At 39.0% G+C, this 23,315-nt stretch overlaps 1 protein-coding gene across 1 annotated transcript in view; it reads left to right on the plus strand.

Moving 5' to 3' along the window:
* snd1 (staphylococcal nuclease and tudor domain containing 1) overlaps positions 1-23,315 on the plus strand; it is a 167,220-nt gene that overhangs the window by 128,613 nt on the left and 15,292 nt on the right. The window contains exons 18-19 of the mRNA XM_052577497.1: positions 8,294-8,435; positions 22,813-22,936. Of these exons, the coding sequence (XP_052433457.1) occupies positions 8,294-8,435; positions 22,813-22,936 (266 nt within the window). The remainder of the gene's footprint in view (positions 1-8,293; positions 8,436-22,812; positions 22,937-23,315) is intronic.

Here is a 23,315-nt window from a genome sequence, read left to right on the forward strand (position 1 = left end):
TTTTCTGTACAGTTGCAACGAATGCCTCAACGCGGACACAAAATATGCCACTTCTGGGATACTTTTAAGGTGCTTCTTGTCATTTTTGAAGCCTGAAAGCTCAAGTCCTCTTTCATTGTGATCGCTTGGAAAAGAGTGCCCAGCACATTCTTCAAAATATCACCAAAATATCACAGGTTTGGTATGACAATTTTCAATTTTGGTTGAACCCTTTCTTTAACATCCACTTTTCCTTTTGAATGCAGAGTTCTAGAGTGATTACTTTCTTTTTACTCAAACAGACATGCATTTTGTCTGTCCTGAAGGAGTCACACTGTTATGTAAACACATACTCGGGCTTCACTTCCTCTTTCTGTCTTACTTTCATGCGCTTCTCTTTCTCTCTCCCAGCATGCAACTCCCTTTTCTCAGTACCCCCCCCCCCCCCACCCCCACCCCCCCTCTCTCTCTCTCTCACTCATTTGTGCCATGGGCTTGCAGCCAGCCATGTTGGTTGAATGTGTGTATGTGTGTGGGATGGTTTTAGTGGGCTACCAGGCCTCCTTCAGGATGTAAGTGTCCCCATCCGCTCTGGCTGTCAATGTCAGTCCAATTTTACTTTCTTTTTACTAACTGGCTCCTCAGCATCTCCATGTGTAAAGACAGCTAAAGGCCCATGTTTGTCAGATGCAAGCGAGTCGATGAGCAAAGCTGCGAGAGGTGGAATATTCGATCGGAGAAAATGAAGAGGCTGCTTTTCAAAAGATAAACAGTAGCCATGACAACCTGGCATCAAGACATTAAATAAACGTGATTATTTTGCTTTTAATTTGCACCCGTTTGTGTGTGCAGAAAGTGACGGATTATGCAATTATCAGTTTTATTTGATAAATGGATTTGTGTGAAGTAGACTTCTCTTGAATTTCACGTCCTTCCTGGAAGCCCTCTGTCATGACTGAGGCTGATTAAAATGAATGTGGTTGTTTCATGCGGTGAAGTGTGGGCAGACAGCAGGTAGGTAGAATAGCTGGAAATAAGCCGCTTTAAATAGCTCTGCTTCTAGTCTTTACGGCAAATGAATACTGATTTAGAGGGCTTTTATTTTTTATTTTTTCCTCAGCTTTGTACGAACATCAGGAGGTTTGTTCAGGATGGAATATTAGAACTCCTCCGGTGCATTCCATTCTTTGAAATCATTTTCCTTGCGTTGGAAAAAAACTGGTTTGTCCAAGTACAGGCAGAAAAGTCAGTCAGTTGTTCAACAGCTGTATTGCTGCTTTAATAAACTTGCTATTGCTTTAAAGTCGGCATGAAATGGTAAGTCATCTTATCTCTTTTCTAATGAAAGTTTTTGATTATATTGTGAACAATTCATCCTTGCTTGTTTCATTTATTTCATTTATTTTGACTTTGTGAACTCAGTCTTCCAGGAAAACTATATACTTTTCTCGTACGTATGCTCCAATCATTCAGTCTGCTTAAACCCACCTCTTTCTAAGCTATTGACTGCAAACTTGCCTTCAGTCTAAACAACTGATGAGTAGAACTAAGCCCCATCCTTTATTTTCGTCTTTTCATTAATCTTTTATACTCAAATATGCATCAAAATATGAACAAAAGTTCTTGTTTCTACTAAAGTTACATCCAGGTTTTGAAGGAGGATGAATTTACAGGTGCAATTCAGTGTGCTGAAACCCTTCCAAAAGCCTTTGCACTTTAAGTCGCCTGTTTGGTGTTTAATTAACCAGATTATTCTGATGACTATGCTTTTTGCGTGCGTCATGTTTCCTTTAACAACATAATCATCTTTTTGCAGTCTTCCTCTGATAGCTGTGTTGGAGCAGGAAGTCTGAGTGTTGTGTAAGGCCCCATATGCTGCCGTGTTTCCCTGAGGGCATCATCTGTGCGGGTGGGGAGCGGTGACATGTGTGCCAGACCCCCTCAGAACCATGCTAGGTTTTTTTTGCGCAAACGGGCTTCATTTACTTCCCACAGAAATGGTGTTAAACCGCTTAGCACATTTAAGCATTCTGACACCAACGCCTGGAACCAGGGCTAGAGTTTCTGGTGAGTTCTTACCTTTACCGTGCAGGAATTTCAGGCTGGTGGGAGTTTGTAACGGCTGACAGGAGGGCGGTGACATTAGCCGTGTAAGCCGCGGTATAAGCTGCGCAACCGCCACTGCATGCGAACAGCTGCTGTCGGTGATATGAGGCTGAAGAGAAGCTCCTTGCATGCTGACATCTTGCAGCTGTTGATTCCCAAAGTGCCATGCCACCTGGGCACTTTTAATGCATAAATCAATCCGCTAAGTAACCACATCCAAGACTCTACTTCCACCTCTGCTCCTCATACCCCTCCCCTCTGTGTTTCACCCGATGTCACCCCATCCCAAGTTGGTTGGGTCAGAAAACGCTGGATTTATCCAGCTTACATTTTTCTGTGTGTTTACAGATGAGAGTACGGCCGTGTGTGTGATTATGCTAAGTGAGTTTATAGCACCAGCTGAGTGTTTGCAGGTTAAGTGGATGCTGACAGTGTAGGTCACTTAGTTGATGTGTTTGTCAGCTGCCCGGAGTTGATTGATGTGGACTTTGGGACGTGTGATGGACGGTTGGTCTGCCCTGTGTCACCATATGGACCTGTGTGTTTGGGTCAAATTTGAACCTGAAAAAGTCTGACAGTGAAATCCCAGAGTGTTGTTTTTCCTTGTGTCTAGTGTAATGGTGCTTTACAGTCATATTAGCAAGGAACCTCTCTCTCTCTCTCTCTCTCTCTCTCTCTCTCTCTCTCTCTCTCTCTCTCTCTTTTAAGTAGACACCTGTTTAATAATAATAATTGCTTACATTTATATAGTGCTTTTCTAAGCACTTAAAGCTCTTTACATTGTAAGGGGGTATCTCCTCATCCACCACCAGTGGATTTTAACTGGAAAATATGTGTAAGCTGTCACTGGTAGTTAGTTCTCTTTTTAATGCATCAAGATTTTGTTGTAATTGCTCAGGTACTTAGAAGAATTCAGACATGTTTACACAGCTACATATGGACATGGATTCAAAAGTGTGAATGGCATGCTAACGTCTTCAAGCATATGAAGCTCTGGGACTTTATCCCTATAATACCTCCCTCAGACTAGAAAAGCTCACTAGAAAGCTGATTAGATTTCAGAATGCGATATTGGACATGTCATTTTAAAATTTCCTATTGGTCAATGAATGTCTTGTCATATGACGTGTTCATTGAAATCGATGCATTTGCAGTGTAAATGTTAAATACCTCCCACCCTACAGTACATTGGTGCACAACTTCATTAGTGCTTGACTTCGCCCTTATAGGTCTTATTAGCATGCACAGTAGCAAAACATTTCTGTCATTAACTGCAGCTGGATCCTATGTCCTGCTTAGATTTGAGTGTGTGCTGGGGTCAGAGGTTGTAGCTGTTAAATGTCAGTCAGGAGGAGTTCAAAAGAGTAAGGCTCGGTGCTGTTGTCATTCATGGATCTTTTCATATTGATTTTCTTTCCCCCTCTCTCTCTTGCTCTCTCTTGCTCTCCTCTCTCTGTCTCTCTCTCTCCCCCCCTCTCTCTCTCTCTCTCTCTCTCCCTCTCTCTCCCTCCCCTTCCCCCAGTCCTCTAAGGGTGCACTTTGCCTTGCATACTAATTGGCTTCATACTTGAGTTGCGAACAGAATAGGATTGCATTCTGCCTGCTTTTATGTATATTGTTAAGCAGTATCGATTCAGTTTTTGTATTTATATAAAATACACATTGTTTTAAGGCAGTGCTTAAAAGCTGTGCACTCTGGTGTTGATAAATGGGGCATTGCACATTAAAGGAGCGACACAGGAAACGGGCACATATTTATCCAGTGCAATCATTTTATTCTGGAAGGTGCACTGAATACTTGCACTTATTTAATGGTTAATTCATTAATCTCATATTATGCTAATAAAAATAGACACTTCAGGATGTGGTTGACTGTCTCTCAATATGCCATTATCTCATCATGGCACATAGATTTTTTTAGAGAAAAAAAAAAAAAAAAAAAAAAAATATATATATATATATATATATATATATATATATATATAGTTTTTTTTATGTAAATATCAATTTATTTATTAAATGCTGATTTTTTATTAAAATCTTTAAATATATTTTAGTTTTAATAGCATATGTAGAAATCTGTAAACGGCCTTTAATTTGGGTTATTATATTTAAGTGTAGATGGAAGGGGATTGGAGATAAATGTCATACGTTAGCTAGGCTTAAAAATGACCCCCAGATTCTAGAGTTCCTCCACACCTAAATATAAATTTAACCTCTTCTCAGTCTTCCCAATTTCATCCTGAAAAATGTGAAACAGCTTTGACAAAACCTTTTCTGTTTGGATCATTCTCTTGTGGTCACCTACTTGTATCTTTATAAGGGTTGTTGCATTTGCATTGCATTTCTGCAGTGGTTGAATCATTGGTTTGATAATGTATAAAGACTGCATATCCATCTGCAAATGTAAGTGTTTATTCTAGTGTAAAAAAAAAAGCATTCGACATAAAGGCATATCTGTCTTGTTAGTCATTCCATACTCCTAATAGCTTCATCAATATGCACAGACGAATCGAGCAGACTGGCATCATGGGTCGTAGAACTTAATTGACTCCGCTTAAACACCCTGATGATGTATCCCTCCTCTCCGATTACCATTCAGATTTTCTTGTGGTGCCTGTATTCTATTGTTTTGTTCACTTGCTTTTGAGGATGAACTTGACCTTCAGCCTCCACATCCCAGTCACCATCTGTGTGTTTCCAACCCGTTGAGACTAATAAATTATACCATTTTCATCAAATTACCATTCAGTTAGAATTTTCTCTAATAAACTGTTTCAGATGTTTAATGTTGACTTCAGTCACTTTTATCCAAGTATTACAGTGGGAAAAAGTCTCCAGACAGCTAGACAGATTTACTGAACTATGTCCTCTTAAGAAATGTGAATCATTTCACTTTGAAGAACTGAAGCACAATTGCATGCAGATATTCTCAGAGTTTAATTAACCATCTGGTTATTCCTGTACTGTATTTGTCCTGGAATGGAGAGAAAATAAAAGTTAAAAGTCTTTATACACTGCTAATGGCCAGTGAATCTCTTCAATCTGATATTTTCAGGTACACACTGCTGACAAATTATTTTCTTATTCCAACTGTCCAATTTATTCACCAGTTCCTGAGTTTAAGTGGGCTTTGTGAAAGATGTATGTGTATGGTGTGTTGTGTGAGTGTGCCGTGCCATTATGTCTAACACAGAAGTATCAAAATGAGGCTTCTCTTGAATTAATGAGCTTTAATTCCAAAGGTGCCTTCATTATTAATATAATGGACGCTAAATTGATTTACCAAGTATAATTTGATTAATAAGCATTATTAGATGACTGTGTGACAATAAAAGCCTTTATAAAAAAAATTTAAAAAAAGGCCAAGTTTTACTTCATTTTATGTTTGTTGAAATAAGACGTCTGGTTACCTGCCACGGGTGCAGTGACTTATGGGTATTGTAGTTCTCCTTCCTATCTCACTATAGTGTTTGATGCATATCACTCTCTTGGATGTAGATTCATTTGGCAGGTAAAATTCCGTATGTTCGGGTATGAACTGGGACTATACGTCTGATTCTTTCCCTTGGGCCCTGTGTGTTTGTGTGTGCACTCTGGGTGTTGATGGGGATTCGCTCTCACTGGGTGGAACACACTCTAATGGAATTGACACGCTGTCACGTTTCATCAGCGTTTGGAATGGCCCCCTTCCCTGAACACGGTGTGTGAGAGGCAGTTTTTATGAATGTAACTCTGCTGTATCTTTAGTCCCTGAAGAGAAATCTGACCTCTTCTTGAGTGCTCAGTACAACAGACACACTAATATAGTGTTGACTAAAACTGCTGCTTACAGTGGCTGATACTATTCAATTCAATTCACAGTCACCACTGACAAACTGCTACTAAATGTATTGTAGAATCTTAATTTTCTGTAAAGCTGCTTTGGAACGATTTGTATTGTGAAAAGCGCTATACAAAATAATCTTGAACTGAATCCAATGACTGATACTACTAATAAAGCATTAAACCACTCAATAGCATGCATCATTATAGTGACTTCAGCAAAGGTCATGGCCTTAAATCTTCACTCTTTAAAATTAAGTGGTTTATTTTATAAATAAAAATCTGTTTAATAAACAATTACTTTTATTATTAGTAATAAACTATCATGATTTAATATTATTTTAAAAACATTAATATATAGAATCATATTCCTGTCCCCCATTTGCCCTTATTCGATTACTGTTTTTAACTCAGATAAGCTTTTCTTTCCCCATTATTTCTGCAAAAAATGTCCTTATTATTTGATGATATTTCTATGTGGGTTTGGATAAATTTTGACATTGTAAAGGATTTTTATCTGCATTTTTTTTTTTTTTTTTTTTTTTTTACAAAAACCCCCAGTAGTGTCAGCCATTTGAAAAGAGAGCTTAATTTGAATTCATATGAAATTATTTAAATTTTACAATTGATAACATTAACATTAACACAGAAGGTACTGTGAACTCTTGGTTACTGTTGACATTTACAGTGACTTGAATGAGTATAACTGTGACATCTGTGTCCTCTATGGGCGCTGTGTGTTTATCAGAATTTTACCATGGTTTCTAACAAGCTCATCCAATCAGAGTCTCTCATTACCCCACGTTAGACGCTCATGTTTCTGCTTCTTTGGAGGTCTGCTAATTGTGTTTTGTCATTTGATGATTGTGGCTAGCGTGCAACAAAGCTGTGGTTTCACTAGTTTCGTCTCTGTCGCACTTGTTTTTTGTGGCTTATTGCTATGGATTTAGGCCACAGGCAGCTCAATGACAGAATACATCACAAATCCTTTCTCTTCATGACCCCGCCCAGCAGCAGTCGTATACCTGCACTCATGTGGAACAAACAAGAATGGTTGGTTGCTCACAGAAGGTCATTTGCCCAGGGTGCAGTGTGTCTCTTTGAGTCATTGTGTGTGTTTGTGGCTGCTTTTGTGCTTTTGCAGCGGAGGATACATGAAAGTGGGTTTCTGCATATGTCCGCCCGTTCACGCGTGTCTCAAGTGCCCTTGCCTCTACGATGCGTGTCAGAGATCACGTGACCGCTGCGGTGCCAGAAGTGGCATTGACAGTCGGCACTATAACAAATGTTGACACTCAAATCTGGGTGACTGCAATTGTTCCTCCAGGTTTGATTATAACTTTGTGTTACTGTGCCAGGGAATTGTGGGTAGTGGGGTTAGACTAGCACCCTTGCTGTGGAGTGGTTTGCAGAGCATGACATGTTTAAATCTTCATTAACCCTGCAGTTTTCCCCAAGGAATCATTTACCTCCATGTTCCGTCGTTCTCGTCACTTCTCGGAGGGAAGTAATCAGATGTAATTGGGTAGTTTAACCCTGTAGTTTATCATTTGGTGGCTGGGTTTTCAAGGCTTACTGCATGTCACCAGCTGTATTACATACATATATGGTAATTCACAGTCTAGTGCTGAGATTGGCCTGTAAATGTCGGCCTTGCAGTCCTGGTGGACATAATTAGTTAAAACCAGCACCGTGAGGAAGCGCATATAAAAGTCTGGTTTGTAATTAACTGCCTCCTGCTCTTTGTGTGAAAAAAATAAAATAATGGAATAACGGGGAAAACTTTAATAGCTGATGAACATCATTTGCTAATAAAGCCTCCAAAATGAAATAAGGGGCAATTGGTTAATTTGTGTCTGTAATTCATGCACTTAGTAAGCAAAACAAACTGCTTCGACTGCACGCGGGGACGCTTTTCTTGACATTTCATAAAGTATTGATGAAGTGGAACTTCTCGTCCTTCTTTTTGGCACGTTGCTGAAATCCGCACTCGAATTTGTGATTTGCAACCACAAGTCTTAGTGAGCTCGCTCTTGCTTCATGATTCTCTGCCCTCTGTCTCTTGTGGTTTTGCTCAGATCTAGCCAATTCCGTCCCGTCTCCCATGAAGTGCAGAGGTCATTGTGACCTTCTCACGGGTGGGTAAATGGGTTACCAACCAATCATGTGAATGCAAAGGGATTATCAACAAACCGTGTTTAAACTGATGCCAGTGGATTAAACCGCTCTGATCTTGTTCGGTCTGAGGTGTTAATAGGTTTAAATGAACATGAAGTCAAAATTAACCCCATTTAGTTAATAAAGTAAAATGGGTTGCAGTGTGGCTGTGGTGTATTGGTAATTATAGATCCTGTTTTAAACTGGAAAATGTGTTTATCGACAGCTCTGGGCCAATTATGAAGAGAAACCAAAAGAAGAGGTGGCTCAGCTCACAGAGGAGAAGGAACGTGTGGCAAAATACCGTGCCGTCTATGTCACCGAAATCACAGACGGACTGCACTTCTATGCACAGGATGTGGAGACCGGTGAGTTGCTGACCTCATTTTTAAAAATGATGTCATGGCTCAGAATAGTTGCTTTGTGTTAGTGTACACTCTCGTTGCACATCTGTCTGTCCGTATTTTCATATCATTGTCCTGCAGCTCCAGAGTGTTCAGTCATGTGACACAATAATGGCTCACGCGATTGGCTTAAAATGATGAGAGGGAAAAAAATGGGAAAGATACCATAATGCAGAAAGTCACATTCCGCAACTGTAAATGGGTATGCTTCCGCATGCCATTCTATTTGGATTAAACCGTCATCAGTAAAAAAAAAAAGCTTTCTGAATCACACAATTTAAATTGGCTTCCTTTGTTATGTTTAGATGACGGACTCTCAGGGTTTTACGCTAATGGGCGTCCAACTCCGCATTCAACCAGCCATGATTATGACATCATACCTGAAGGGCTTTCTTCAGACTCCAGATATGATGATTATTAAATGTAGCCGCTCCAGCAAATTCTAGTTAGGAAACATTGCAGGTAGTGTGCGTTGTCCTCTAAATGCCCTGAGTGATCTCTCTGCTCAGTGTGATCGCATCTAGTCATTAAACATGACATTTAAATCGCCCTTAGTAGTGACCTAGTCCACAGCAGGGCAAACGTCTTGAGGTTCATTGAGCTGTTTTAGTAAACAAACTCACTTTATTTCTCATATTTTTACATATTCCTGCATACACGTGCACACACACTAGGACCAGAAGAAAGATTGTAATTATGAGCACACACTGTTGTTTGTTGCATAATTAGGGTCTCAGTACGTGTTTATGAGCAGGACCATAAAATTGACCTCAGTTGTCTCTAAATGCATTTTAATTTACAAAGTAATTAATTTGCATGAATTTAAAATAAATCTGTGGCTTGCGTGGCCAAGAGCGTGACAGTCCTATATTTATTGTGCCTTTTGGCTTCAAATAACTCCATTTCAGAGACCTGCAAGTGCCGAAACACATTTAAAAATAACTAAGGGAAAATGTTAGCGAAAAGAGTGAGATACTGGCCACCCTCAATTTATCACTTTAGCTCCTCAGATGAACTTTAACCCCGGCAGGTTGCCCTGAGATGAGGTGAAGACAGCTGTGCCACTCCTAGTAACCATCACATCAATGAATACACAGTGCTTTGTGAGGTAATTATTCAGGTGATCTGTTTAGCTGCAAGAGAAAAGCAGGTCACAGCAAATATAGTGAAAAAACGGAGGGAGATATGAGATGCAAAACAGGAAATAGGCAATCCGGAAAAATGCTGAGCTGAAAATGCAGAATGTTTGCAGCTTTGCACTGTTTTAGCTTTTTTGTTGTGTTGCCTTTTTAATGCCTTTTTGATTTTAGCAGAAAAACCAGCAAGTATGCATCTTTTCCCTTGTTTAATTGGCCAGTGTTTTCCACTGAGAGGTTTGGAGATGGAGAGAGAGTGAGATGTGCTCGTTAGGGAAACGGGATTGTTATTTTCAGCTGAAAGTCATTCCTCTTTCTCCCTCTCACACTCTCTCCATACTGCGTAAAGGAGGTCTCATTCCTTGTAGAGCACTTCAAAGCAAAGCCCTATAAAAACCTACGAGCCAGTCGCTTTGCAATTTCATTACCAGTTTCTCACAGTAACTTCAGAAAGACAGGAAAGTCCGAACGGGGCAGGCACGATTTTCATAAAAACTTTGAAGACGTGCCTTTTGATTATGACATAACTTTTTATGTCTACAAATCTTGCATCTAATAATTCCTCTTTCTTCCCTAATGGTGGTCTTGAAGAAAGTAGTGTTGGAGTTTCATATCATTTGCGTTTCATATATTCAAATCATATTAAAATATGAAAGTCATCACTGTGAGAAAACAGATGGAAATCCAGTGTGGATGTCAGGAGTCTGTTTGAGGGTCTGATTTATGAACAAGTGTGAATAGAGGAATACTGATCACATTCATAAGTATATTACAAAACTGGATTCTTAGATTCACACGTTCACTTTTTATCGTGAAAATGGTACTGCATTCAATTAACCAGAACATGAGCTTCAGGAAGGAGGCATGCAACTCTCGATCCATGATTTCTGACTTCCATCCAGTCACATGTCTGCAACATGTGTTTGGCCACTGTTATTATGTCAGTGTAAATAACAGATCAGTTAAAGATTCGATCAGTTATCTGAACACGTCTGTAACCTCTGCATAGTTATTTTTCCCTGCGACTCAAACGGAGGCTCTTATACAGTGTCGTGTCGAGTGAAAATAAACAGCTCCGATTGATTTTGTGGCATTACAGGGCTAAAGCTGCCATCTCTTTTGAGCACTGTGCAGTCTGCTGTTAATACACAGACCGATGCTGTGATGAGCTCAGCTCACGACTTCATTTAAAAGACTCCAAACACCCACAAATCGCCCTGCTAACATCTCCGGTTTCCAGCACCCCATGCGGAGCAGGGAAAAGCTCTCTGCGTGTGTGTCTCTATCAATTCTTTTGTCTGTGTTCTTTAATTAGTTAGATTTAATTACTCAAAGTGTGGGATCAGTAGTGAAATGGAATTCCTTGGGCAAACGTCTGTGTGTATCTCCAGAGGCCGTGTGTAATTTCTCTCTAGGGTGGGCGTGCTGTGTAGTTGTGGAACTGAAACCTCAGTGAAGTAATGAACACTTTTGGTTACCCGCACTGACAGATTAGTCTGGCCATCAGCATCAGCAAACACATCTGCAACAGTCGCATGTTTGTCTTCAGCTGGTGGAAACTAATTCATAGCAGAGATGGGCTTGTCACCTTGTGTAGATATTTGGGAGGATAATTATGTGTCAGTTTGCGTTGAGTATAATTATGTATGTCAGGTTTGTTTCCTGGTTTTATTTTTGTTTGATAAAAATTTTTCCTGCACTTGTTACTTTCCGGAACTGTCATTAAAATAAAGGAAGAAAGAAAAAAGAAAAATGGCAGGAAACTTAAAAAATTTCATTTCCCTCTGCCCTGATTTTTTAAAATATTCATAATTATTATTAAACATACTTTTTTAATTGCTGTATAACAACTAAATAGTATTGTCGATTTTTCCACCCTAAATGTATATTTTATATCAATTTTGTATATCGGTAAAATGTTGAATTTACATTTTTAATTACTGTATAAAATCAAAATAGTATTGTAGATTCTTTCTGCCCTAAATTTTTAGATATATTTATATAATTTTTATATTTATATTATATAAATAGTATTTTTTTTATTGTATAACATTGCAACTTCACATCTTGTGTATTTGTGTGTGTTAATATATATATAATAATATTTTATTATATATTTTAATATAAATGCCCCCGTTGTTTTTTTTTCCCCCGTCTTAATTTCTTGCCTGTAACCAACAGAGACTGTGATGATACTGTACATCTGTCTGATAATTCAGGTTCATGAGTGTGTTGGGCAGTTGTGGTATTAGTTTGGCTGGTGAGGGTAAAGGGGCTGTCTCTGGCACACTGCTTAATGACTAGTGTGGTTCCCATAGCAGGTGCCAGTTTATACACATCCACCACCACTCACCCCTACATGCAACAGCTGTTTTACACCTAATGAAGGCCATCCCACTGGGAATTGTTTTTTCTTTTTCTTCAGCGTTGCCTAAATTTGTACTCACTGTTCCCATAAACATTCACCAAAGCCATCATCCTCTTTCATTGGCTGCGCTTCACAAATGGAGTGACTGGAAACGATGCTTTGATATTGATTTAATTAAGGGGGGGCGAACGCTGGTACTTTGTATTGATTTCAGCACTGGAGGGGAGTCTGTAGGCGTAGAGGTGAGAGCCGCAGTGTGAAGCACTCTTGATTAGGACTCGAGTGTCGTCTGAACATCTCCTGTTTGCCCGTTCTGAAGATTTATAGAGGCTTTAGGTAATTGTGTCTGTAATGTTCCGACTTTGATTCAGGATTTTTTTTTTAAGATGTTAATTAGTTGTTTTGTTGCTTTGAAGCCTGAATGAAGACATACAGATTTAGTTTTTTTCCAGCTGTATTTACTCAGGAAACGTATAATATCCAAGTGAAAGATATAACACCCAACATGTCAAAAAAGTGTTATGTGTGAGTATATATAGGCCCAAGATTTGAAGAGTAGTGATTATAAAGCACTTTGAGCTGGAGGGAAAATAGGCCTAATCTCTGCATAACAAATTATAGAATTGCAATAAATGCAACTTTCAGAGCTTGTGGCTTTATGAAGCACTATTGAAGCTTTGAGATATTATGAAGCAGGTAGCCAAATTGCCTTTACTATGACCACTTTTAACAAAGCAGAAACCAAAAAGGTGCTTTGCACGCCTCCAAGCCTGGAGCACAGCAGGGCTTTATTGGGTATATTTGGAAACTTGCAATCAAAACCCAGTCAAAATCTCACCCACCGCCTGTGCGATGAGAGGAGAAAGACACAGATGCTGCCCCTGCCCTCCCTTCACAATGGCTTTGAAATCACAGAGCTGTAATTTAGCACCGGGCACTGATTGCTGTGACACTGCTGTGCCATCCAAGCACCAAAACGGGGCACATTTTGAAGGACCCCGGGATTGTTTTGTGTCTGTATCCCTGTTTATGTGTGTCCATGTGTATGTACAAGTTTTTGTTACATTTCCGTCGCCCCACTGCTGAACAGAGGCTTTTCATTTCTCTTGTCTCTGTTTGTTTGACCGAATGTAACAGCATAAGCAGCTGTAGAAGCCTGTAGATATGCAGCGGGTGAATCTTTTCTCTTGTCGAGGTTGTTCCTTCTGTCTTTCACCCCATTCCCACCCCACTGGGGCTCATCTGCCCCGTCTCCCGCTCAGAGTCAATCACGAGTGCTGGGAGGAGAAGTGAAATTCTTTAATACTACCCTTATCCTTGCAGAGTGGACCCCATCCACCTGCCAATGAATGTTTAATGAGACGAGTGGGCAGGTGGGCCAGCCCACATCACCACGTGCCGCCCCGGTGTCAGTGTGACATGTGGCTTTGTCCTTAAGCTTGGCGTGGGCTGTCGCTTTTACCTGGAGAGGAAGGAAAAGAGGGAATGAACATCACTGTTTGAAAGAGATAAAGATGTAACTGCAAATGGCTTTGAGAGGAGGAGTGAACATTGGCCAGTGTGCTTTTTTTTTCTCTCTCTCTCTTCAAGGGTGGCGTTCCTTATAGTAATTTTAGAAACATTTAGATATTTTGCATAAACATTTTCATACATACAGATTATCACACAACTATTGTGATTATGCTCAGTATTTTAATTAATTAACTATGTAGTTTTTTGTAATATAGTGTTTGTATTGGAATACATTGTTGTGGTTCTCGTATTTTTCTCAGTGCAGGAATTACAATACTGTTCAGCAAAGAAATTCTTAATGAAATATTGGGAAGAAAATTATCTCAATGCAAAGAACAAAAGTTTTATTAATAGGCTTCACTATATTTATGTAAAAAAAAAAAAAAAAAAAATATATATATATATATATATATATATATATATATATATATATATATTTACATTTACATTTACATTTATTCATTTAGCAGACGCTTTTATCCAAAGCGACTTACAGATGAAGACAGTGGAAGCAATCAAAAACAACAAAAAGAGCAATGATATATAAGTGCTATAACAAGTCTCAGTTAGGTTAACACAGTACACGTAACATGGGATTTTAAATAATATAATAAATAAAAAGAAAACAGATAGAATAAAAAAATAAAAGAATAGAGCAAGCTAGTTAGAGGTCTTTACACATACACACACACACATACATATACAATGTCATAATAAATGAAAAGAAAATAGAATACAAAAAGATTAGAAAGGTAGTTAGATTTTTTAAAGAATAGAATTAGAATAGTGAGTGTTAAAGTTAGAGGGTCAAATAAAGATGGAAGAGATGTGTTTTAAGCCGATTCTTGAAGATGGCTAAGGACTCAGCTGTTCGGATTGAGTTGGGGAGTTCATTCCACCATCAAGTGACGTTCACTTGCAGAACGCATGCTTCTAGAGGGCACATAAGTCTGAAGTAACGAATTTAGGTAAATGGGTGCAGAGCCAGTGGTAGTTTTGTTGGCAAACATCAATGCCTTGAATTTTATGCGAGCAGCTATTGGAAACCAGTGCAAATTGATAAACAGAGGTGTGACGTATTCTTTTTGGCTAATTAAAAATTAATCTTGCTGCCACATTCTGAATTAATTGTAAAGGTTTGATAGAATTGGCTGGAAGACCTGCCAAGAGAGCATTGCAATAGTCCAGCCTGGACAGAACAAGAGTTTGAACAAGGAGTTGTGCAGCATGTTCTGAAAGAAAGGGCTTGATCTTCTTCATGTTGAATAAAGCAAATCTGCAGGATCGAACAGTTTTAGCAATGTGGTCTGAGAAAGTCAGCTGATCATCAATCATAACTCCAAGGCTTCTAGCTGTTTTTGAAGGACTTATGGTTGATGTGCCTAACTTGATGGCGAAATTGTGATGGAACGATGGGTTTGCTGGAATCACAAGCAGTTCTGTCTTGGCAAGGTTGAGTTGAAGGTGATGGTCCATCATCCAGGAAGAAATGTCAGTTAGATAAGCTGAGATGCGAATAGCTACCGTCGGATCATCAGGATGGAATGAGAGGTAGAGTTGAGTGTCATCAGCATAGTAGTGGTATGAAAAGCCATGTTTCTGAATGACAGAACCTAACGATGCCATGTAGACAGAGAAGAGAAGTGATCCAAGAACTGAGCCCTGAGGCACCCCAGTAGTTAGATGCTGAGACTTGGACACCTCACCTCTCCAAGAAACTTTGAAGGACCTATCTGATAGGTAAGACTCAAACCATTGAAGTGTTGTTCCTGAGATGCCTTTCGCCAGTAGCGTTGATAGGAGGATCTGGTGGTTAACCGTGTCAAAAGCAGCGGACAGATCAAGCAGGATAAGTACTGAAGATTTGGATTCTGCTCTTGCCAGTCTTAGAGCTTCAACAACTGAGAGCAAGGCCGTATCAGTTGAATGTCCACTTCTGAAGCCAGATTGGTTGCTGTCAAGGAGATTGTTGTGTGTGAGAAATGTAGAGACTTGTTTGAACACAGCTCGTTCAAGTGTTTTTGCAATAAAAGGAAGAAGGGAAACTGGTCTGTAGTTCTCTAAAAGAGACGGTTTGAGGTTGGGTTTCTTAAGTAGTGAAGTTATACGTTCCTGTCTAAATGATGAGGGAAAAACACTAGTGTGTAGGGAAGTGTTGATGATGTGAGTGAGTGCAGGTACAACTTCAGGAGAAATGGCTTGAAGGAGATGATATAGAATTGGATCAAGCGGGCAAGTTGTAGGGTGATTAGAAAGGATGAGGATGATTGACACTTCTGCCTCAGAGAGTGAAGAGAAGGATGTAAATGAGTGTAAGTTTGCTGGTGATATGAGCTTGACTGATTGTGGTGTATAAAATTGTGCACTAATGTGTTTAATTGTATTAATGAAAAACATTGCAAAGTCGTCAGCTATTAGAGATGAAGCAGGAGGAGGAGGAGGTGGACAAAGAAGTGAGGAAAATGTTTTAAAAAGCATGCAAGAGTTAGATGAATTGTTAATTTTGTTATGGTAGTATGTCCTTTTAGCAGAGGAGACATTAGCATAGAAAGAAGATAGGAGTGACCGATACACAATAAGATCAGTAGTATTATTGGACTTGCGCCACACCCTTTCAGAAGCTCTAAGCTTAGAACGGTGTTCGCGTAGAACATCAGATATCCAAGGGGCAGAAGGGGTGTTACGGGCTGGCCTGGAAGATAAGGGGCAAACAGTGTCTAAACAAGATGTAAGAGTGGAGCAGAAAGTATCAGTAGCACTGTTAGCGTCCAAAGATGCAAACAGTTTAGGGGAAGGAAGTGAAGATGAAACCATTGCAGATAGCCGGGAGGGTGAAAGTGTGCGTAGGTTACGTCAAAAGATGACATGTGGAGGGGTAAGTGATGTGTCAGGGATCATGTTGAGGATAAGAGTGAGGAGGAAGTGATCCGACGTGTGCAGTGGAGTAACCAGAACATGATCAGTAGAGCAGTGTCGCGTATAAATAAGGTCCAGTCGGTTGCCTGATTTGTGAGTAGCAGTAGTTGACACTCGGTTGAGATCAAAAGCAAGCAGAGTGTGGAAATCGGCAAACAGAGGTTTATCTAGATGAATGTTGAAATCTCCAAGCATAACTAGGGGAGTACCATCCTCAGAAAAGGTTGAGAGCAACACATCTAATTCATCCAAAAAGTTACCCAGTGGTCCTGGGGGTCGATAGACAACTTAAAAATGTATTTTAAAAGGGTAGGTAACAGTAACTGAATGAGATTCAAAGGAGCTGTTGATACCCAAAGATGGTAAAGGATTAAATTTCCAATCATTAGAGATGAGCAGACCAGTACCTCCATCTCTTCCAGTCTCATTCCAGAAAATGAGAAATTATTGGAGAGTGCTGCAGGTGTAGCAGTGTCCTCTGGTTTGATCCAGGTCTCTGTTAGGGCCATGAGATTAAGCTTTGAATGACTAATAATAGAAGTAATGAAATCGGTTTTGTTTACAGCAGACTGGCAATTCCAGAGACCAATAGAAAAAGAAAGTAGTGTATTAGCAGACATAGGCAAAGTATGCAGGTTATTAAGATTGCGCTGTCTACATTGTGTGTTGCATGGTTTACGAGTGGTAATGATAGTAGGGATCTGGAAACACATAGTAAGATTTGGTTATAAACAAAAAACAACTGAAACAGAAATGAAACAAGGAAAAGGAAAAAGATTAATCAAAAAAAATACTTATAACCCCTGCCGATGTCCCTGCCCGGTGGAGTCGCACGGTCTTCATTATATATATATATATATATGTGTGTTTTTTTATTAGGACTTATTGTTTGCCAATTTTGTGAGATTCACCCATATGCGGTATCTATGCTTTGGAATGGTAGCTAATTTTCTGGTGATTTGGAGACATATTGGTATTGTGTCATTTCTTTAGTCTTGTTCCCTTTAGGAATCATTTCATGGAATAATATTGCAGTAACCATGATATTAGGTCTAATCACTCTTCTCTGTGCATTTGCATATTTGCTCTCAGCTACAGCCATAGCAGCACATTTAAAAACATTTTAAAAAGGAAGTGAGGGCATTTCCGTGAAGCTGCTAAGGTCTTTAGTACATTGTGTGGTTGCTAGGCTACTTCCTAGGGCTTTTCTAGGTGGTTTTAGGTTATTACTTAAGTCAAAAGTCTCTGATACCCCAGTCTTTAGAAGTGAAGGTCCCTTCTTTTTTTAGTGCAGTTCAATGTGACTGTTTCATCTGCCAGACGGAAATCGAATAAGTCTGATCACTCAAGAGTAATAAAACACCTCTCATCAACAGCCAATAGGATGTTACAGACCATGTGGAATGAGTTAATTATTTCAGATCCCAAACTCTGAACATTAGCCATAATAATATTGAAGTTATCCTTAGTAAACGGTTAATTTCAGGCTATGGAGAAGGAATAAACATTATATTTGTTGAAATGCTCTCCTGTCTCTGTGGGATCACCTTTTTTTCTCTGTGGGTTTCTCTCTCCAGCTGTTGTTTTCAAATTGTGTATAAAGCTCGGAGTGAGAGGTTGATCCCACTTAGTTGCATTGTGGGGAACGTGAGGTATGCATGGAAGCGTTTGACCCACCGGATGTGATTATGGTAGATTCATCTTTCCAATGCAAATAAACGCAGCTGTGAGTTATTTATAGTACTTTTTGAAGCTATGCTATGTGTGTACAGGCACCACTCATCCCTCATAGCATGTAATATCAAGACGGTGTGTCATTTGTGAGGAGTGAATCATCCACACATAGAGTAACTGAGATGGAGAGCATTCAAATTAACAATTTTTCTGCAGAACGGGATTCTCACATTTTAAGTACATTCTTATAAATATTCACAGCTTAACCTGCGAGTCTTTTCTCAACACAAGTGATGAATACAGTGATTCAAATGGAATGGCGAAAATGGAAATGTTAAGGTTTCAGCAGTGGATTAGTCATCCAAGATGGACATAGGTTATAGAGACAGGTTGAGGTAGGCATTATTCCTGTGTTGATAGCAAGAGGGCCAAAAGGCCTATACAAACTACAGGAAAAAACAACTTCAAAAAACTCGACTTGTATTTTTAAAGGGGCCTTATGACGCAATTTAAAATTTTCCTTTCTCTGTGTAATGTTACAAGCTCTTGGTGCATGAAGAAGATCTGTAATGTTCCAAAAAGTAAAGTCTCAAATCCAAATAGATATTCTTTTTCAAAGTTAAGACTCTGCCACACCCCCCTTAAACAGCTCATTCAAACACACCCCCACATGTCTACATCACTATGTGGAAATATTTGCGTAATGCCGCCAAAATGTTGACGCAATGCTATGGCAATCTGGTCTTTCTGAATTAAACTGTAAGTATGTTTTGTTATTAGTATAGTTATTAGTAAGTATTTGCTATTGAATGTTCCAGTGCGGAGTTTTGCGCGTCGCGTGTGTGTGTGTGTGTGTGTGAGAGAGAGAGAGAGACAGGGTCACAGTGGAGTCAGCTGTCTTAAACGTCTGTGGCTTGTGTACTGCAAACACATACGAGCTTCAATACTGTGTCTGTCACACAACACTGTTCTCCTTTCAGGCTTGAACCAATGGTAAAACTAAGGACATTATTAACTGTCAATACATTTATTTTGAAAGATGAAGCTTACGATAATGGAAAAGGGCATTTCCGACGAGTGCTTGCGGTGTTCGGCCAATCAAAATGCACTGGGTGTTGGTCAATCAGAGAAGACTGTGTAGGGACTTTGTAGAAAACAACGCACTTGAGAGAGGCAGGGCATACAATAATGTACAGTATTTGAAAAATAATGTTTTTTTTTGTTTGTTTTTTTTTTTTTACATTAAAGCATGTCAACATAAACCAAATACACAAAATAATGATCTTTTAAAAAAGCATCACATGACTCCTTTAAAACATGACTCAAAGACATGCTTGTTTTATAGGTGTATGTATACATGTGTGTTGATTATTATTGTAAAATGAAACCACAGTAAACTATTGGTTTAAAAGCATTATGATGAGTTAAAATAAAACACAGCAATGTAAAAAATAAAAGAATAAAATGAAAACTAGTGGTTGAAAGGCTTAAAAATATATATATATATTATTTAGTAATATTTTATTAAACTATTTAATTGCTAAAATATAATTATTAGATTAATTTAATCATTATAAAATATAATGCATATGTAAATTTGTACATTTTCGATTACAAGGTCAATGGTTTATTTCCCATGGAATGCAGGAACTGCATCAAAGGTATACCTTGAATGGATTGTATGTCGCTTTGGATGTGATAAATACATAAATGTACAAAGTAAATGTATTATTGTTGTTATTGATAATAAAATGCTTTATTTTTCACTTTTACTTTTCTTATTTTTAATAAAATAATAGTTTTAATTACTAAAAAGGATGGAGGAAAAAACTAAAATGTTAAATAAATAGGAAAGTAGTTCATAAATGAAAAGTAATTTAAAATGTAAAAAGATAACCCTGGTGTCGGTAAGAGAGAGAGAGGCATTTTTTTTTCATGTAGAGAACCTTTGACTTTAGAGATTAAACATTTACATTAGCTAAGAGTCCTTGACGGTTGTGCTTACTGTGTTATCTGAATAGGGAACTTTTCATCTCATATAGTAGACTCTCTCAGGCTCAGCTCGTGTCCTCTATAACTCTCACTCATCCCTCATCAGAGCAGGAGGTGAATCCAAATCTGGAGACTTGTTCTGCTCGTGCTAATTAACATTACACGCGGACCAGGAGCTAGCTGTGTGCAATGCACGATGCACTGAAAACACACACACACACACACACACACACACACACACTTACACAGTCAAGGGAGTGTTGCAGATTTACAGTAGGCACTAGAGAACCTGACCCCACCGTAATTAAAGCTGAATCCTTCATTATATCCTCCAGTATATCAGCCAAGGAGGATGTAATGAAGCATACAGGGAATGTAAGCAGGGCTGAACACCTGAACCCACACCATATGGACAACTGCAGGTCTCGTTAGCATACTTTTAGATCAAAAACACATTTACAGAAATACATTCACAGTCTCCCCAAGAGTTTTATTAAGTTTCCAATTAACATAGAAGAGCTGTGGCATTTTTTGTTTTTTTCTGCCCACATGGTTGTCTTGTTCTTTTGAAGTACATACCAAATGTAAATATTCATATTCATGTCCTAAAGTATATATCTAAGTACCATCAGTGACCACCAATATACTGTGGTGCTTGTTTTTTATGTTTGAAACAATCATTTCAGATCTGCTTTAAAGAGTGGCTGTTTAACCCTTTCTCATGTGAATTAAAGGAAGTTTGCCCAATTAAATATGAAAACTGTCCCTCATGTCATTCTATTTAACTCTTTTCTCCAAACAGAGAATTTGATTCTTGTGCTTGATTCGAAATGTTTTAAAGTCAAATTATAGTTTTGTGTGGCAAATAGATCAAAGGTTAACTAGTTAATTCACTAAAATTGTGCTGCCTTCAGTAGTTTCCCTATCATATTTGCCACCTTGCATAAGTGTTATCATTAGTTGTCATGTTTTGTCACTCAATGAAGTGCGAAACCTGTTGTCTGAAGCCATGAGTGAGTGCTACAGAGGAGGGTTTTTCTTAATGATTTTGCTTCAGTGTTTCAGACAGCATTTGGTTTTAAAGTGACATGAGGTAATTAAATAATGGTCGGATGTTCATTTTAACTGAATTATCCCCTTCAACAGAGTTTGGATTGAGGGCTGCATTCTTTGACACATAAGCCAGCGCATTCATTTTAATTAGCACCCATTGTCTATAATAAAGACTTTTTCTCTGCCCAGTCTATGCTTTCTAATTGAGTGCTTCTTGGATTAATTGGGTTAAACGCACTGCCTCCATTAAACCTTTATAACTCGTACGGAGGACACCCCCCTCCTTATTTATTATTTAGCAAGGTCTCTCATGGCTAGAAGTGGGGCATGGATGAACGAAGCTGGGGAAACACACTCTCGCTGCCCTGCTGCCTGCGAAGAAAATGCAAAACTTTTTAAATTAGTCTAATAAATCAAAACTGCACGTTCGGCCGTCATCTGACATGCTACTCTACCCACAGTCACACAGCCACGTTCTCCCCCCTTAACTTCTCAAAAACTGCTGCTTCCTCAAAACACCGCTAATATCTCTGCTGTGTGCGAATCAGCTGAGAGGTTTGTGCATGTGTCTTCCCATATGTGCTAATTAACCGTTTAGCAGACTGGATGCTGGTGGGTTAGCCAATTAAATAGAGCATTTAAACCACACCCCTTTTGGAAATCTTCCATTAAATTACCCCTGTGCCTCTAACACGTATACAAACATATGTTCACACGCTAACGCTGCTCTGTTAGAGTTGGCATCATGCTAATTAGCTGAATGCAGGCTTAGGGTTGCTTGAATGTAGATTTCCACTACATGTTTTAAACGCGCCCTCTCTCCTACATTTATCCTTGTCTTTTCATTTAATACAAGCAAATATTCTGATGCCAGTTATCATAAAAACCCCAATGACGATGGAGCAGGGGGCGAAAATGAGCAACTTAAGACGGGCCCATTAGTTGGCTTATTGTAACAGCTTTCCTGGAGGGATGTTTGGTGTTTGTTGCACATTACAGCTCTTGCTTTTTTTCCCTCCCTCTTTGCACTCCTATAACATTTTTCATGCCTGACTGTGGGGCCATTCCGTCACATTTCCGTACCCCGGCAAACCCCACACCTCAGCGATTACACTGATTGCTCTGTTGTTGGGAGAAACGAATGCAAGGGTACAGCTGAAAAAAGTAAATATCTGTAGTGGACATTCTGATTAGAAAGGCCTTTCAAGCCTTTTTGATGTATTAAAACCTTACTGGTTTTTGGTTGATTTGAGAGCTTGCTTGGGTCACACGTACCCCTCAAGCGAGATATAGAGCGGTGAGGATTTGTGGGTCTTAATTGAACTTTATTTCTGTTTTTGCAGCAGATCCTAGGCCCTGCAAATCTCAATGAGCATTGGCTGTCAACAAATTAATGTAATTTAGTATGTGCTGGAAATGTTATTCTTTTCCTCGCCAGTGCCATCAGGGCTTCATTGTTGAAGAAACGATGTTGGCAGAGGCCGGTCGCAAGTTAATGCTTCTCCTTTTCAAATCGTCCCGTTATAGTATAAATTATGTAATCACACCATCAGGATTCTGCTTGCTATTCTGGCGCTCTCCAAACATGGAGCCAAATCAGGAAACGCTAGCCCAGAATTTACCGACTTTGCTGGGAAGTGTGATGGATTGCATGGAGATGTTCACCTTTTTGTCATCCTCATCTGTGCAGGTACTAAGCTTGAGAGCCTGATGGAGAGCATGCGAGGAGAGATAGCTGCCCAGCCTCCGGTAGAAGGATCCTATTCCCCGCGCAGAGGGGATTTCTGCATTGCAAAATTTGGTGACGGAGAATGGTAAGAGCCAAAAAATCTTTTAATGACATCTGCTATAAAAGCTGAGTTTCCTGGTTTCACCAATAGACTTTTTAAATTATTTATTTGTCTTATTTTATGCCAGATTGGATTAAAAATTATAAAGAAAAAATTTGAGGAAAAAATCTCTAATATTAGAATATTAACCCTCAAAGACTGAGATAGCCACCCACGGCTAAAAATAACTGTTATTCTTTAATGTTTAATAACTTTTGAACCACTAATCCAATCTGATTGCTTTAAAAAGTGATTCTCCACTTTTCAGAGATATACTTTTTATCATTACCATTTATTTACTCATTTAAATATCAAATCCATTGATATCCTTTCATTTCTCTGAGCCAAACAGAAATGATTGTTG

Source organism: Carassius gibelio, chromosome A4 (assembly GCF_023724105.1).
Source record: "Carassius gibelio isolate Cgi1373 ecotype wild population from Czech Republic chromosome A4, carGib1.2-hapl.c, whole genome shotgun sequence".
In the NCBI taxonomy this organism is placed as follows: Eukaryota; Metazoa; Chordata; class Actinopteri; order Cypriniformes; family Cyprinidae; genus Carassius; species Carassius gibelio.